The following is a 17,916-nucleotide window of genomic DNA, read 5'->3' as shown; positions in this document are numbered from 1 at the left end:
GCATCTCTATAATTCTAGCTTGAAGCAAAGTATAGATTTTCTAAATTAGAGGTGATATTTTGAGAGTACAGACAGGAGAGCTTCAAAGTAATTTTCCTTTGTCACCTGAATAAGTCTTCCAGATTTTTGCACAAAAATCCTAAATCCTGCACAGAAGCCTTTGTCCCTGAAATGCTCCCATCAAACCAGCGGCTCTATCTTTTGCTGTTTTGTATTCATTTTACCAGCAACTTTTTTATTTTAAATACGAAACAAGCTATTTGCAAACATTTTTGAGACTTCCAGCGTTAGAAAACATGGAGGCGAGCCCTAGCAGCTGAAGGTATCTTGCTCTTCTCTGGGGATTTCACAGTCCAGCCACACGTGCTCGCCGGCTTCCCTCAGAGGTCTTTCTTTTGGAATTTTTACTAGCCCAGTTTTGAAGTGTCGTCCTTGCTACAAGGCTTTGAGTCAGTGGTTCTCAACGGGGGTGATTTTGCCCCTCGTCTGCCACCACAGACATTTAGCAATGTCCAGGACGTTTTTGGTCGGCACATCGGAGCAGGGCGAGGGGTGCTACTGGCACCCAGCGGGGTACTGAGTAGAGGCCAGGGACGCTGCGAAACATCCTACACTGCACAGACAGCCCCCAGACAAAGAACTGCCCAGCCCCAAATGTCACCAGTGCTAAGGGTGAAAAGCCCTGCTCTGCATGAACAGACACTCCCCTTATCACCTGTTCTCCTCCCACCAACACCTAATCCTCCTAACATCACGAGAAACCTGCTCCCCTTGCGCATGCACACCAGAGCCACCTCCCAGCCTAGAGAGGGTGGCGTCACCACTCCAGCTACCCCTCCACTTCCTCTCCCACCAGCTGAGGAAGGGTGTAGACAAAGGGGCTCCCCGCAGGGTTATCACAACTGGTCCTGAATTCCAAAATGAGGCCATTGCCTAGTCTTGCTAGATACCAAATTCACTTAAGGCATTTTTGGATTTATGAAAGGTAGTACTTTCATCTATAAAACATGACTGAGAGCATCCCCCAAGGTTATCATTCACAGCATGTCTACAGGCTGCTGACTCTAAAAGAAAACTCACTTAAAGTTCTCTTCCTGGAGTAGACAGAAAACAGAAACACACAGAGAAAGAGAATTGATCATATTTTTGTCCAACGCTATGTTCTATTAAAAGGAGGAGGAGGAGGAAGGTGTCTGTTTCTCACAAGGCCCTCCCTCATTTTTTACTAATTTCATCAAAGACAACCGACAGCTTGGAACAATGGTCCCCCAAGAACACTCCTCCTGCTGTTCAATTTCCACCAAAAAGGCGAAAGAAGGGATTCTACAGTCTAGGAATTTGGGAAGTGCTGGATTCAGCACCCCCACACACACCTTTCTTTTAAGGCTTCTCTGAACCTGCCAAGTGCTGATGTGAACTTCTAGTGCGAAACTTCATTATGGGGCTCCGGTGCCCAGGCTGGGAACACTACCCAAGCTTATTTGATGCTGGAAGCTTTCGGGGGGAGACATCTTTGGGACATATTTGAAACAAGGTCTAATCAATTATGCCCTCCTTGGAGGACGGTATTAGGAAATAGGAGTTCTGCAGCCGAGTGTGAGGGAGATGCTTCCTGCCCGTGTTTCTGAACAACTCTACCTCCATGTTTTTCTTGGTACTTCCTCTCCAGGGGCACCTCTGCATCGACCCAAGACAACTTAAGGAAAGGACAAGAGAGCAGAATCTCCAAATATGGAGGAAGAACAAGCGGTAGTATTTCTAAAGGGACTCTGCCGTAGAAATGACTATAAAAACAGTGTTTGACCGGTTCTGTGAGTACTGCCAAGAGGAGGCTATCTGTGTTGCCAAACGCACATGCACACAGGTAGGCACACGTTTACGGACGGTAAAGGAAGAAAAATCAGGGGACCAAGGTATCTCTTAATGTTCACCTACTCTCAGTAGCCATAGCCACATCAGGTTCGGGCAGCAAACAAGACACACCTCCTGAATCTTGACAATAGGAGAAATACTGGTTGACCCAGAAGCCGTGGCTTTGAACCTCAAAGATATCTGAGCCGCCCACTGATCAGCTATAGACATGACACCTCTAAACCACAGTACGTTGTGGCAGCTAAAACCTGGGCTTTGGAATAAGACAAACTGGAGTAAGTCCTGGCTCTGCTCTTTAAAAGTTACAAGATTCTGCGCACGTTACTTCTTTAAGCTTCTGTTTTCTTGAGTAGAAAATGGAGATGGTAAGATCTACCCCACAGTTATTGTGAGAATTAGATAAAACAATCCAGGGAGGTGCTGGCTACAGTATCTGGAATATAGTAAGTACATATTAATGTGAGTTATTAAAACATCAAAACAAGGCCAGTGATAGAATTCTAGCATAGAGAAAGCCCTAGAAGAAATTCAGCCACAACTCTGATGCCCCCAAATAGGGGACGATAAGGACACAGATGCCACCAGAATTCTCAACAACTACATGGACTTAATAATGAGCATCCTTCACTCAAATGCCTCTAGCAGAAAGGCAGCCCAGCAAGGTCTTCTAAGAAGCCAGCAGAGGCAGGACACCATTTTCCTATCCTCAATGACCTGAAATTAGAGCACTGTGTAACCAAAGAAGTTATAGCTAAATCTGAAACTCCAACAGAAGTCAACAATACCCTAATGCCCAAGATTAGGAGGAAAAGAAATTTTTTAAAAATCTGTGAGTCATCTAAATGAAAACCAGCAAAGCTTAATGATTACTACTCAAGTACTAAACCATGTGTTTAATCATTCCCCCAAATGAACGTTGGACAGCTAAACCAGACTTGCATTTTGCCAAACAGACATACACCTGTGAGGGGCCTCAAACATTCATACACTCACACCAAGCCCCCGCCACCCCCCATGCGAGTCCTCACATATACATCTACGCACCCAGGAGAGACCCTAAACATGACGCTTGAACAATTCCTCCAGCCATTCGGCCAGTTTTCCTACCTCCAGCGCCCCAGTCCAGTGCATTCCTCAGACACGTGCTATGCATTTATGGAGCAAATACTGAAAGCTAAACATTCTGTTTTTGTGATTTTTGAGTAAACACAAAATAGAGAAAAGATTGCACTTCTACATTCAAAAGAGCTCGTACACCTTGGCTCCTATACTGAAGAATGTAAAAGGTACAGGCGTCGGGTCCCAAAGAGGCAGCTGTGAACACCGACTCCAACAATGACTGGCCGCTCAGCCTGGCGTATCTGTTCATCCTCGGGGCCTCAAGTGCCTCAGGCATAAAATGGTTTAAGGCCACCCACTTGTCAGGGTTGCTGTGAGGCCTGATGATTCAGAAATCCAGAGTGTCTCCAAACAGACACAGTTTCCTTCACTGCACTTTCCCAAAGTGACCAAGTCACCCTTTAGCTATCTTCCTTGCAACTCTTGTTTTCTGAGTCATTTCCTGCCTCAAAATCTCTGTCCCAGCCTGAAGACTCTGCCCGGCATCCTCTGCACACGTCTTCTTCTCATGCCAGGCGCTAAGCTTTCCCATCATTTCCCTCCTTGGGTCTGCTTTCCCTTTTTGTAAAAACTCCATCCCTCTATTTTTCAAAACTGCACCCGAAGTTTGTCTCTACTGGAACCGCTACTTCCACGCAATGTTTCCTTTTTTGTGTATTTCCTCCCACCTCTACCTTTAGAAGCCAGATGAGCCTATCAGAGAACAGTGTGAAAACCTGACACAAATTCCACTCGTTTATGGCTGAGCTGCTTCCTGACAGTAACGAATTACGGCAATGCTACAGGCTGCGCTCCCTAAACGGTGGAGTCGGAGAGCAACCCCGGGCTCTAGGCTAGAGAGGAGAGCAGATGAAAGACGGGACAAACCAAGGAGACCCCATCCTGACTGAAAAAGCCAACAGCTGGTCCACAGCATCGTCGTCACGTGTGAACAAGAGCACGTTCTATAAAAGGCAACCCCCCTTCATTGCCTCCTTTTGGCCTACAGCCTGTTGAACTTCGCTAATAAACACGAGCAGCTCGTACTTTCACAGCCTTTACTCATCTACTTACTGGTGCACCGATGTGAGAACAAAGGCGGCCGCCAGACCTTGCTCTTCGGATGACATTCTCTAGAGCATCACATCGTACAATGGGGAATGCCTGGACCAGACGCACCAAAGACAGCTAACACTGCAGCCATTTGCCGTTATGATCCCTCTACTGTAGCAGACATTCCTCAGGGTGTTGCACAAGCCCACTGGCCACCTCCTCTGAAACTACTGTCCCCTGTTTAGGGTCAGCAGTAACCCTGCCCTCCAAGCCACAGCGGATGAGACCAGGACCAATTAGGTTTTTGGTCTTGAGAACTGGCAGTGAGACTGAGGAATACAGGTGATGTCCACCGGCGGCTTAAACGAGGACGCGGGGACACGTGGGCTGTGGGACAGCCACATGCTCAGGAAAGAGAACGCCGCTGTACCAAGGGAGAGGCACAAAGTGACAACTGAGGACGCGAGGCCCTAAAAAGAGCAAAGAATAATCTTAGAGCAAGATGATGTCTGAGTTCCCGGTTTCAGGTCCTCGTGGCAGCAGCTGGGGCCTAACGGCTAGCTCCCTTTCTTATGGTGTTGGTTTAAACAGCCGTGTCCTGATCGTGTGTCCTCTAAAGTCAAGCAAACTCCAAACGATCTAGTGTTGCAATGCCTTCCCACGTGAATCCTGTCTACAAGGAGCTACTGCTTCTCCCAATCCGTCTCCTCACCTCGGCCGCCTGAGCTGTCCTTGGTTGTCACCATCCCAAGTGAAGGCCACCTCGTAAGGCTGGTTCCGATTCAGTTATCCAGGGACCATGGGCACTGTATCTCCTACTGTGCTCACTCACTCACCTGTTCACTAACTCGCTCCACAATCATCCCGTGGGGCTCTCCTATGAGCACAGAGATCGTGCACATCTCCTGGTGCCTGTGGTCCTGGACTCTTACATGCTGCGCACTCCCGGTTCTTTCCTAGCTCACTGCACTGGGGACCAGCCATCTTTGCTTTGCCTTGTGATGTTCTCTGCACGTCTATCTGCCTGGTCTTTGACGCTGACTCCTGGCATACTCCAGTAAGGCTTCTGACTCACTACCCCACTACATCCTGAACTCACCCCCAACTCAGGTTAACATCCACGGTTCCAATCCTTTTCTCCAGGGCTGCCTCTGTGGCCGTGCCCGTCCTGAATGCCCAGACTTGTCCCTGCTCCCCGCACGGCAATGTGACACCACGGACGACATACTCACAGGTCCAAGACACGTACCTCCACCACCCCAGGCAGGGATTCTGCACGAAACGAGGAGCTGACGGATTTAGCCAACAATTAATAAATCGTATTCAATGTGCTGGATCCATGTATCACAGAACTCTGTGTCCAAATGTCCAGTAAGAGCTAAAACTCAACTAGGATTTCTGTGAAATGGGCGGCTTTACTTGTAGAGAGATGGGGTGGCAAACTATCTCATGGAACAGATACCATTTTATCCTTACAACTAATCTAATCAATGTCCATTCCCAACATCAGAAACAAGCCAACTACAGTTTCGTAGTCTACAGTTTATCGTTCAAACGCATAACCAAACTCCTTCCTAGAACTCAATCTCTTGTTTGGCCCAGGCCCCGGAGTGACCCTTCCCAAGGCATCTGGATCCAGGGACTCCAGGGTGGTCGCCTTCATCAGGCGCTGGACAAGCAGGTGGTGGGGATTAGCCATTCTTCAACACGGCCCTGGGAGGCGGCTCATTAGGACTCCCATTCTAAGGAGAAGTCACAAGTCACCCAATTCCTTGTCAGGTATGGAGGCAGAAATAGTGGCCGGCTAACAGCTCCGAGTCCTCACCTCCCATCAGATCCCAAGTCCCTGATCCAAACATGGCACAGTCACCCTTACATGTTGATTTAAGGTCTGAGAGTCTTCATCACAATGACTTGAAATGGTTGGAGCCCTGTCGTGTATCTCCTGGATCTCATCTCAATATTAAAATCACCTTGTCTCATCAGACTAGATGCCAAGGGCTCAAGGTAATAAAGCTGGAGTAACGCAGGTATGTGGGAACAAGAATAAACTGAGGATTCAGTCAGACCCCGTGTACCCAGAAATCAGTGTTCACGCCAGACTGGGCGTCCATGGCTGAAAACCAGGGCTGACCCCAACTGCACTCACTGGCATCAGATGCAAAGCGAGGGTGAGTTCCCACAGTCAGGCAAGGCTGGGAGAATCAGATCACTCTGGAAGCAAAGGCAGCAGGTCTGAAACCAAGGGAAACAGTGGAGACTTCCGCTACTCAGTGTGGTCCACAGGCCAGCAGATCACCATCACCTGGGAGCCTGTCAAAAATGCAGAATCTTGGGCCCATACCAGTCCTATTGAATCATTATCTGCATCTTTTAACAAGACCCCCAGGTGATCTGTATGTAAATTAAAGTGCGAGAAGTCCCATCTGGATAACAAGGGCACCCAGGAAGGACATGGGACTGTGGGCCGCAGGTACAGGACAGCAGCGGCAGGTAGGGAGAGGCAGCAAGAAGCAGGGAAGAACTCCAGAGCCAGCCAGACCCTGGTCCAAGTCTAGGCTCAGTCTCTCACTAGTGGTGCCACCCCTGTTTACTTAGCCTCTCTTTAAGTCTCCCTGGGGATATCCTACCTTTCAGGCGACAGTCAGTGTAAAGCATCTAGCACCCAGTAAACTTGCAGTAAATGCTAGTTCCCTTTCCATTCAGAAGCAGACACCAACCGGCACGCATGTTTAAACCCCATAACCCGGGGATGAATTAGGAATATCTGGGAGAGAAAGGGAGCCCAAACTAGGGGAGAATGAGTTTCTCTAACAAGGAGACCCTAACGTAGTTCTTACACTATCTTTTTCAACCAAAAGAGGGACTCAACATCAATAAATATGAACACTGCAGGGCACCAGTGGAGTTTCACTGTTAAATTTATTTAGTTATCCAGACCAGCACTGTCCGACAGAAATAGAATGAAAACCAAATACATGGTTTTAAATTTTCTATTCCTATTTTTAAAAGAATAGAAGGGAGGGAATGTTGTGAAGTAAGTTTTAATAATAAATTTTATTCAACCAAAATGTCCTTTCAACATATGCTATTAGTGAGACATTTTACATTCTTTTTTTGTATAGGTCTTCAAAACCTGGTGTATACTTTATGCTTACAGCCCATCTCAATGAGGACTAGCCACGTTACAAGTGCTCAAAAGCCATGTGAGGCTGGTGCCTGCCGCACTGGACAGGGCAGTCCTGGACAGAAAGGTCCCGGGGATCCCTTCTCCACTCAATCTTCCATCACCTCCAAATCCCAGTGTGCAAGACACAACTATCTGGTCCCTGCAAGCGAACATGCGCAGGAAAGGGACGGAACAGAGGCTTGAGCTACCTGCCATATAGTCACGATCAAATTTTGCTTGTTTTTAAACTCTGGTTGACATAAATTACACCAGTAGACGGACAACCCAGACTCTAGCCACTCGCCGACTGGGCTGAATTTTTCTGGGAGCAAAGACAGTTGTAAGATTACAACTACAAAATTTGTCCAAGATTTTCCAGCTACAAAAGGAAGTGCAGCCAAGTAGGAACAAGTACTCTTACCTAGATTTCACCCACTTTCACCAGATATAGGGCAGCTGTAACTGAAAACCTAAAGGCAAGGCAGGAGACACTCACTGTGTAAGTTTTCACGCCCCACCCTCCAAAAACAAAAATCGCTACTGATAAAGGAGGTAAAAGAACAGGAGAAACACTACCTTCCAAGACAGAAAATGTCCGGCCTAAGGCCCTTCCCCTATAACAGGAAGCCTCAGGAACACGATAGCTAAGATTTTAGGGAGGTCTCATCGCGCACCAGCCACTTCCCTAAGCACTTCATATGCATTTAATCTTCAAAACAACCCTCAAGAAAAGTATGGCTTAGAATTTAAGTAACTTGCTTGAGGTCTCACAGCTAGCCAGGGGCAGAACACAGGTTTATATCATTGAGGGCTGGGCAGACAGGTATCTATCACTGAGAGCTGACCAAAGGCAACTGAAAATCTCCATGGCCTTTCCACCCCAATTTAAGTAGAACACTAGCCATAATCACTTCTCAAGCTGGAGACCTCAAACTACCTTCCCCACTCTTGCTATGTTAAACCAGCAAAACCGTTAAGAACCAGCTTATCAATGAGTACCTGCATGAGGGCTTCATTTGAATCACTCAAGCTCTCAGGTTCACAGGATGTAAGGACTGTAGGTATGAGCTGGCCTACATATACCATCAAAACACATATGAGAAATTCTGCAAGGCAGAGAGAAAGGAATGATGGCAACAGTCTTAGACCAGGAGGTCTAGAGTGCTGGGTTCTAGTTCCAAATGTGCTATTGATATTACCTACCTGCTGAACCACCACCCCCCGGCCCCGGCCGGCACTGCTCCCGATTTAGGCTCACTATAGAAAATAAGGAGATAACTGTAAATATTTAATGTATTTCCAGTTTTGTGATTTTTTTTTAACACAGAGCTAGAAATTTTCTAACCTAGAAGTTTTTCAAAAATTCTTACTGCTCAGATACCTAAAGAATTTATTCCTCACAGAAGAAAATTATCAAAATCAATACCCATTACCAGACCCATGAGTCAGCAGGAGTTTGGTTCCCTAGAAGGTAAGACTGACTTGAGAAGACAGACATTCAAGAACCACACCACCTTGACTTTACCTTTAGGTCTCTATGAATCCTTCAAGATGCTCAGAATCTCTAATTATGTACAGTTGTAGTAATATCTGACTGAAAACAAAACCTGCATTTGGGGGCCCTAACGACCATCAACTAGAGGATACTTGGTGGGGAAGACTTGGGACAGCTAAGAAGGCCACTCTGAGTTCATCTAAAAATTACTTATTTCACTCTCCAGATTTCGATTAAGTAGAATTTTCTCTCCCCCCTCATTCTAAAACAGGCAGAATTTAGAACTTCCTGTCTATAGCAGATGATTCAAAGAATTCTTTAAACTATGTTTCTGTGTTAGAACAAAAGATTTTTCACAACACCACTTTCAGTTTCCTTTGATTTTCTTATCCTTTTCAAAGAATAGATAAAACAAAAACACCTCTTGGTTCCTTCTCCCAATTTGTACCTCACCCTAGTACCCAGAAAAAAACATTCAATGAAGTCTTTCCAACAGGTTATTCCTAGCACTGTCCGTCTTGGGTGTAGATACAGATTCTCCCCTCTCCGTGACGACTAAGGTCAGGAAAACCTGCCTAATTACAAAGGCCCGCGACTGTGCCTCCCGCTTCTCCATGACACACTCACCGTCCTTAACGGCCACTCCCAACGCAAGAGTCTTCGGTGCCTTTGCTGTTTACCAGCTACTTGTGTCTCTCTAGCCTCCTCCCCCCAAGCACCTTCCATGGTTTCCCCTTGTCCCCAAGGCAGAAGAGCCCAGTGACGAGGAACATGCTTCAAATTCTGCCTCCACCACCATTTCTTTTTTCTTTTTTTAAACATCTTTATTGGAATATAATTGCTTTACAATACTGTGTCAGTTTCTGCTGTATAACAAAGTGAATCAGCTACACACATACATATGTCCCCATATCCCCTCCCTCTTGCGTCTCCCTCCCACCGTCCCTATCCCACCCCTCTAGGTGGCCACCACCACTTCTGAGCTGGCACACCTTGGCCAGGATCTTGGCCTGAGTTTCCCAACCTGCACCATGGGGATAACAGCATACAGCTCACCTCATCGTCTTGCTATTAAATGCAGGGAAAGGCCACCACAACGGACTGTGCTGCCTGCAGGTGGCAGCTACTAACGCGTGGTCTGCCTTTCTGGAAATGTCCTGCCCTCCAACTTTCTGAAGCATGCTTCTCAAGTTCTTCAGCCCCCACCTCCCCTTCATTTATGCTTTTTACTATAGAAACCATTATCTTATGGGAGCCCAAACTCAAACCTTTTCATACCTTTCTTCTATCATCTCTGTTCTGTATTAGTTGCCGCCAGTCTAGACCTCCAGCTCAAACAGATCTGGGAGGCAAAGGACACCCCGCGGGCAGGCAACACAACCCAAACCTGAACTCACCGTATCAACACCTCCACCTCCCAAATCTTTTCTGCCTCCTGAGTTCAGAATCTGAGAGACGCAAGTAACCCGTGGCGGCAGGTAACCTCAGAGAGCAGCCTCTGCCCCCACCCCTCCATCACGCTGCATATCCAGTCGGGGCCCAGCACACACACACCTGCACCTGATGCAGTAGCCACCTACCACTCCCGCCCCACACCAACGCCTCAGAGGGAGCCCTCCTCCTTTCTCCTGCACTGCTGGGGTGGGGCCTCCCCTCTGACCTCCCTGCCTCCAGCCAGAGAAGTCCTCAGTCCTCATTCCATCCTCGTGGTGCTGGCCCAGGACCTCTGTCATGAAGAGTCTTTCTGCCTCTGCTGTCTACACAGGGAAGCCCACGCTGGAATGGACGACATAAAATGAACTTCAGAAGCCTGGCCCTTGTCAGCCTCGTAGCTTCCTCCTACTCTCCCATCCCCACCTGCGACACCAAGCTCTCCCAGGGCCTTTCCACACGCCACTCCATCGGGCTCTCATGCTCTTCCCCCAAGTCTCTGCCTGCCTTACATACTCTTACTGGTTGTGCTCAGCAGCCACCTCTTCCAGGGCTCCTCCCTCCATGCTTGGCACTAGGTGGCCTATTCACATTCCTATCATAGCATCTGTAGGCTACTTCCCACTAGGTTTTCCTCTCTGGATTCCTTTTCCCTCGGTCCTCCCAGTGCCTAGCACAACGTCCGGTGCTTAGTAAACACGCAGTATCTGCTAAATGGATGAAATAATCCCCAAATTAACAATGATTCCCACTTCTCGAGCTCCTCTCCCTCCACACGTCACCATAACCTCTCCTGATCCTGAACACTGCTTTATCCTCTAAAAAAAACCAAGCTGCTTCCAAAATCTCCCTACTTCAGTGCTCTGATGTTGCTTAAATACTTTCACTTCTTTAAAAGACACAGGGCTTCCCTGGTGGCGCAGTGGTTGAGAGTCCGCCTGCCGATGCAGGGGATACGGGTTCGTGCCCCGGTCCGGGAAGATCCCACATGCCGCGGAGCGGCTGGGCCCGTGAGCCGTGGCCGCTGAGCCTATGCATCCGGAGCCTGTGCTCCGCAACGGGAGAGGCCACAACAGTGAGAGGCCCGCGTACCGCAGGAAAAAAAAAAAAAAAAGACACAAAAGCTGAATAATAACTTCAAATATTAAAATAACACCAATATTTTGACAGTCAATAAATCAGACAACTTATCATTAACGGTAAGTTCTTTCTGCAGCTAAGATTTCAACGGAGCTCTTTCGTACCCCTTTCCAAAATTTTGATTCTATTATTGGTTGGTGTTTTATGGAACCTGCCGAATGCCTCTGAGGAGATGAGGAATAACTGCTGAAGGGAATAAAGGCCATTTCACCACTGGCAGGTTCTTGTTTCCACTTTCGGCTAATTCCAATTAGTTCTGGGTTATAAAGCCTGTCATCCCGTTAGTGAGTGGTCTATTATCATGAACATCTCTCAAGTGTCTTCAGATAACATTTGCTATGAAAAATTTACTTGGGCAGTCTTAACTGCAGCTGACAAGGCTAGATCTTTTTTGTGAGGAATGACCAGCTGAATTTACTTTCATTCCTAACTTCTAATTCTTATCTACTTACCATATGACCCAGCCATCCCACTCCTAAGCCCTTACCAAAAACTTATGTTCAGACAAAAGACCTGTATGCAGATGTTTATAGCAGCTTTATTCCCAAACACCAAAAACTGGAAATAATCCTAATGTCTTTCAACGGGAGAACAGAGAAACAAACCGTGGTACATCCATACAGTGGTCGACACAACTTGGCAATAAAAAAAAGAACCACGTATGGATACAGAAGACAACATGGATGCCTTTCAAATGCACTTTGTAAGTCAAAGAAGCCATTGGTATGGCATTCTGGAAAAGACCAAATATAAGGGCAGAACAAATCGCTGGCTGCCGGGAGGCTGGAGTGGAGAGAAGAGTCTGACTGCAAAGGGACAGCAGGAGGAAAGTTTTTCAGGCAAGGGAACTACTCCCTATGGGTAGTGGTGGCACATACACAGCACTACACGCTTGTCAAAACCCATAAAACCATGGGTTTTACTGTATGTAAATTTAAAAGTAAAAAAGGGTAAAAAGTTAATTATTTAACCATGACATAGTTAAAGATTATACGCCAAATACAGGCATACCTCCTTTGCGCTTTGCTTTACTGCACTTCACAGATACTGTGCTTTTTTTTTTACAAATTCAAGGTTTGTGGCAACTGTGCATTGTCAGGTGATAGTTAACATTTTTTTCAGCAATAAAGTATTTTTTAATAAAGATACGTACGTTGTTTTTCTAGATACGCTACTGCACACATTACAGTACAGTGTAAACATAAATTTTATACATACCAAAAAACCAAAAAATTCAAGTGACTTGCTTTACTGCGATCATCACTTTCTGGTGGTGGTCTGGAACCCAGACCCACGGGATCTCTGAGGTACTGCCTGTATAATTAACACAAAGGTGTGGATTTCCTCGACGTTAAACAGTGGCTGTTGTTATTATTTTGTTGCTACTGTATTGCACTGATGAGGAAGAAATGTTAGGGGGACGGGGTGGGGGGCAACCCCAAGTCTTTCCCCCCTCCCCGTGCTGGCAACCTTTGCGAGGCTCCACAGGAAGGCAACCTCCACCCCAGCTGTGAACAGCTAAATGGAGTTCCACCAAGGATATGGGAAAGCTTATTCACAACCAACGGGAGACAGACGGTACCCCACAGTACAGCCCAAGAAAGCATTTCAAGGGAAGAAATAAAGGCGGCGGGGGGGAGGGGGGAGAGACTACAAATCCTGAAGTTCTAACTCATCCTAGTCAAAGGTATCAGCAGAAAATTCCATCCACGTGTTGGCTGCAGCATTCCTAGACCCTCCTTTAGAAAGGAGTCAAGGTGGGAGGTGGGTGGGGAATCTCTTTGTGAGAAAAGACAGCAAAAGAGAGAGAGAGAGAGAGAGAGAGAGAGAAGGCGAGCGAGAGTTCTCCTAAACCAGGAGGCTGAGAGTTCTAAAAACCCTGGATCCAACGTTCTTTAACATGGAAAAAGTGATGCTAAGTAGGCAAATGATAAAAACAAGCAAAGGTTCACCACCCAGTGACTCTTTCCATCGGACCCTCGTCAGCCAAACCGACGCATTCTTCCTCCAGAGGGGACGGCCCGCCTGGCGTCCTTGGAGACTGCCCCAGGCAATCCCGAGCAGGCGCTGGGCTCCGGGCTCCAGGTGTGGCTGCCCACAGGGCGACAGATGGGGGGGGGGACCCGGAGGGCGCCAAGGGTGGGTGCCACCCTACTCCCACCTGGCTCTTCTGGGCAAGAGGATACTGCGGCTTCTCCGCACTCACATTCCCGAGCCCAGAAAACTCTGTTCCTCTCCGGGAGACCTGGGCCTGCCACATCCTCAGAGCCCAGCATGAGATCGCCACCTGAGACAAACCTCCAGCCAAGATGGGCTCCTGATTGCAGCCCTGGAGAACCAGCTCTCTGACCTGCAACGGCTCTCTGCAGCTGGAAAGTGGAAAGACGGGCCTGCGTGCAAAGCAAATGCTATTTTCCAGGCGCCTTCTGGGGGGAGGGGGAGTAACAAATCTAAAAACCACAGAGAGTAAACCAGAACGTTCTGGGACACGCCACGCCTTACAAAAAGGGCTTTAAAACATCCTATCAAGAAACAGTCACTGCAAGGGGTTAGCTGTCAAAGGTAAATAAAAATCACTGACTTTCTAAAGATAGGAGTGAAGGACTCAATTATAAAACAGCTTATTGTAGTATTAAGCTAATTAAGGTTTATCACATTAGCCATCTGAGTTTTAGTTGGCACCAGAAAAGCAGGAACAGCATATCATGCAACGTGGATTGGGATCTGCTTTGCAAGCAGATTTCTGCCACATTCAGACACAGAACCTCTGGCAGTCAAAAATGTTGCAGAATTGAAAACCAATTTTCGCACAGTGATTTGTCAAGAATCTTGTTCCATCACGTGAGCTATTTACTGGTCTCCCGGTCCGAGATTACATTTATCTCTATTAAATACCACACAAAGTATTCTGAGCTAACCATGCCCTGTTGTTTCTCTTTTGCCAGTTTTATCACACGCTGGATGCTCTGAAATTCTATGAAAAACATTTCAACAATAAAACCCTTGCATACTTGACACATTTCACTGCAGATATTCTGCCCACCAACTGTCAGCACAGAACCCATTCTAAGACCCTCGGCACTTCTGAAAAGACTGCTCTGCTGAATGCAAAGAGGAACAAAATACCCTCCACAGAGTAGGGGAGAAATTTGTTTTCAATCGTGTCTTCTATGGGCTCCTCTTGACTGTACTTTCACCAAACCAGAAGACAGAACTAGTTCTATCCGTTGTTGGCGTTCATCTTGGATTTGATTCTGGAACTGCTGGTTTCCTGTTTGGGGAAGTTGCAGTTCTTTTCACAAGGAACCCCAAGGCGAAATGTTTCTTATTCCCCTGTGCGGTCTCACTGCCTTTGTTCTTTACTTTGCTACCACTGATCACTGCTGCTTCTCTCTTCTCCTCTAAAACCTCTTTCGGTTTTGGAGGATGCATAAAAAATGCCAGCTCAAAGCAAACTGTCATCCTTTAAGGCCCTGGACATTTTCTACCATCCGCTGCTGTAAAGCTCTGAGTTAACAGGCATCTTTGCACAGAGGAAGCCAGACTACCCAGTCTTCTCCTGGCATTGCATTAAGTATTCCATATTAAAACGTATGCCACAAATAATCCAATGGCAAACTCACCGTCAACACCCCACCCCCGCCCAAATCAATAAAAGCCATTCCACCACTTGACTCAGAGTGAAAAGCCTTTCAGGTTAACACACAGAGCAAGGTAAAAAGAAAGGTGATGAATGAACAAAAGGCAAATCTACCTGCAGACTCCTCAGATCCCAAAAAGGTGGCTAGGCTGCCTGGATTTGACAAAGTCCTTCCATTTCCCTGTAATCATCGGGAAAATGCCCCATGTGTACTGCTTTAGTCTTATGCAAAACAGTGCATTCCCCACAAGGCCCTGACGCCTACCATTCTCTTCAACTTGCTTCTTTTCAGGCCTGCCTCTTATAAATGACCAGCCACATGCGATTTAATGAAGTCATTCTGATTTCGCCTTGATAGCAACACTATCATAAAGTCACCCTAATCCCATTAAACTTGGCTAACCGTCAAGAGTATTTCTTCTCCACTCTCCACCCAATATTATCTCCAGGGTACCAATGCACTGTCAATCTGTGTCTGAACGGATCTTCAAATAAATACTTAAATTCATGCTCAAAATTATCATATCTCACCTTGTGAACCTTGACCTTTTGGAAAGACTTTGGACCAATGTTCAGTTACTGTCACACGGTTGCATTCTCTGCAAATATGAAAGGGTTAAAAGCAGCCCCAGTCAACAGGCCTACAAGGAAAAAAAAGACAGCATGTATGCCTTACAGCATCACTGGAACGCATTTATGCTCATTTCCTAGAACAATATTGTTACCTTTTGGCCTTCATAATAGTCAGAAGCATCCCCAAAACCCTTTAGTAGCTTCTAAAAGGAAAAGCACAAAACAGAACATACCCTGCAAGAGAAAAAAACATGCAAAGTAGCATTCTCCAGCAACAAACTATTATTACAAATCCATCAGTTCATTTTGGTTTTGTTTTGTTAAAAACATAGAGGAGAGAGAGAGAGAGAGTGAGAGAGAGAGAGAGAGAGCGAGCCTGCAGAAACCAAGTGTCCCCACCCTAGCAAGGCACATTTTTTTCTTTAATAAGGGTCATAAATCTCAGCTCCTTGTCCATCCCTTAAGCAAAAGAAAAAGGCAGGAAAAGCCCAAGTAATCTCAGACCTTGCAAACCTGCACATTTTCCCCCATCTTCTCTACACAGACTCTTCTAGGGCTCCATTAGTCACGTACCAGTGCTGTGTGGTGTCTAAGTGTGCATTCACATACTGTGTTGGGATGGTCCCTTCCTGCAAGCTCCTCTGCTTTTGGCTGCCATGAAGGGAGGAAGCTGCTATCCCACTGTAGTAGCTCAGTGACTGCATTGTGCTCAGGAGCTGATCTGCCTCAAACCAGTTTCAACCGGTTCTGGTCACCCTACATAAAAAAGCTATGGCAACCCTCGCTGAGTTGCCAACAAGTCCCTGAAAATCATCAGCACAGGGAGGATCTCGCTGGGGGTGGCTGCTCCCTCTTAGGTCTTGGTGAGGACGGGAAGGTCATCGTGGGTCCCCTCCACCGGCGCACAAGCACACAGCCCTGGAAGGGCTCCCCTCACGAGCACCCCAGAGCCCCTCGGGCCCATCCCCCCTCCCGTCCACCCCAAAGCCCACCGCAGACACTGCTGCCCCTCCTTCTCCTTCCCCCACTTACCTCCCACAACCTGGCTCAGATCTTTGTGTACGTGTGTGTCAGTGTGTGTGCTCTGGGTTGGTGGCTGACAAAGAGCCCCCAGGAAAGCAATCTATGTGTGTCTGCTCACCCTGGCTGCGTCGGCGGCAGGGGCCGGCCTCGGCCTCCTAGCAGAGTGCTGCGGGCTTGTTGACCAGGCTCCTCTCTGCCTGTCACCCCCCCACCCAGCCCCCTCCTCCCGTTCCTCTCCTCTCTCTCGCAGCCCTGTCACCACCACCAGCAGCCCCCCAGTCTCCTCCTCCTCCTCCGACCTTCTCTTCTTTCAAGCACCTGGGGGGAGTAGTCCAAATCCCTTCACCTCGGGCAAGAAGTCTAGGGCTGCCCGGGGTGGAGGCGGGGGGGTGGGGGGGGCGGACTCGGGGCCAGTGGGACAGAGGGGCACAGAGGCCTTTTAAAAAATCCGCTGCGCAGCGCCAGCGCCGGAGGGGGGAGGAGGCGAGCGGCGGCGCTCACGTGGCCCCCCTCTCGGAACCTGCGGGGCCTAGCCAGACCGGCTGGTCCTCGGCCCCCCCAAGGAGGCCGGCGGGGCGCGAAGGCCGGCCGGCCCCAAGGCCAGGGTGGGACAGGCCGCGGCCGTCAGGCCCAGGGGCCGGAGCCTCACGCGCCGGCCCCGACCGCAGGGCCGGGCACGAGGGGCCCGCGCCCCCGCCCCTCGCCGGAGCCCGCCCGCGCCGCTTCCTCCGCGGCCCTGCACCCCTCGCTCGGCCCGGCCGCCCCCTCGCCGCCCCCCGCGTCCCGGGCGCACACCCACCCCCTGCCCGGGATTGGCCTTCGCAGCGGTCAAGCCCGGGCGTCTGGGCCGCAGCTCGGATGACCTTTGTTCAGCGCGGCGCCGCCGGCGGCTGCTGCTGCTGTAGCTGCTGCTGCTGTCGTCGTAGCGGCGGCGGCGGCGGCGGCGGCTTCCATGTTACGGGCGTGTCAGCCGCATTCCCGCTGCCGGGGTCGAGGTGTGCGTGTGCGGCGGAGGGGCCTCGCCGCCGCTGCCGCCGCCGATGCTGCCGATGCAGCCGCCGCCGCCGCCGCCCGGGCCGCCCCGCCGCCGCCGCCGCCGCCACCGCCGCCGCCGCCGCCGCGGCCTTGCGGTGCGCCCGGCCCGGGCCCCGCGCCTCCCCGGGCGCCGCGCTCTAGGCCGCACGGCGGCGGCGGCGGCGGCCCGCCACGCCGGGGCCTACGATCGGGGTGCGGGCCCGGGCGGCGGCGGCGGCACCGGCGGCTCGGCCCGAGCGGCGAGCGAACAAAAGGGAGCGCGGGAGAGGGGGAGGGGGCGGCCGGTGGGGGAAGGGAGGATCGGGGAGAAGGAGGCGAGACGCGAAGCCCCGCAGCCCGCGGGCGCGGACGCTCGGCCGGTGCCGACTCGGCGGAGGGAAGGCGAGC

At 49.3% G+C, this 17,916-nt stretch overlaps 1 protein-coding gene across 19 annotated transcripts in view; it reads right to left on the bottom strand.

Moving 5' to 3' along the window:
* The window catches only part of ZNF532 (zinc finger protein 532), a 109,025-nt gene extending 91,536 nt beyond the window's left edge, over positions 1 to 17,489 (bottom strand). For 8 of the 19 annotated variants that reach the window (XR_002176796.3, XM_019937149.3, XM_019937148.3 and 5 more), the window contains exons 1-2: positions 15,624 to 17,079; positions 15,430 to 15,539 (exon numbers count right to left, since the gene is read on the bottom strand). Coding sequence is in view for 1 of the 19 variants with exons in the window: in XM_019937143.3 (XP_019792702.1) it covers positions 15,430 to 15,497; positions 15,624 to 15,652 (97 nt within the window). In the remaining 18 variants the exon portion in view is untranslated. Of the gene's footprint in view, positions 1 to 8,395; positions 8,450 to 15,429; positions 15,540 to 15,623; positions 17,080 to 17,293 lie in introns of those variants that run through there. The other 11 variants (XM_019937137.3, XM_019937143.3, XM_019937135.3 and 8 more) reach the window with 10 other exon arrangements.
* Positions 17,490 to 17,916: the final 427 nt, after the last annotated feature.

Source organism: Tursiops truncatus, chromosome 13 (genome assembly GCF_011762595.2).
Source record: "Tursiops truncatus isolate mTurTru1 chromosome 13, mTurTru1.mat.Y, whole genome shotgun sequence".
In the NCBI taxonomy this organism is placed as follows: Eukaryota; Metazoa; Chordata; class Mammalia; order Artiodactyla; family Delphinidae; genus Tursiops; species Tursiops truncatus.
The sequence above is the reverse complement of the archived record's forward strand: the minus strand, read 5'-3'. Positions and strand labels throughout refer to the sequence as shown.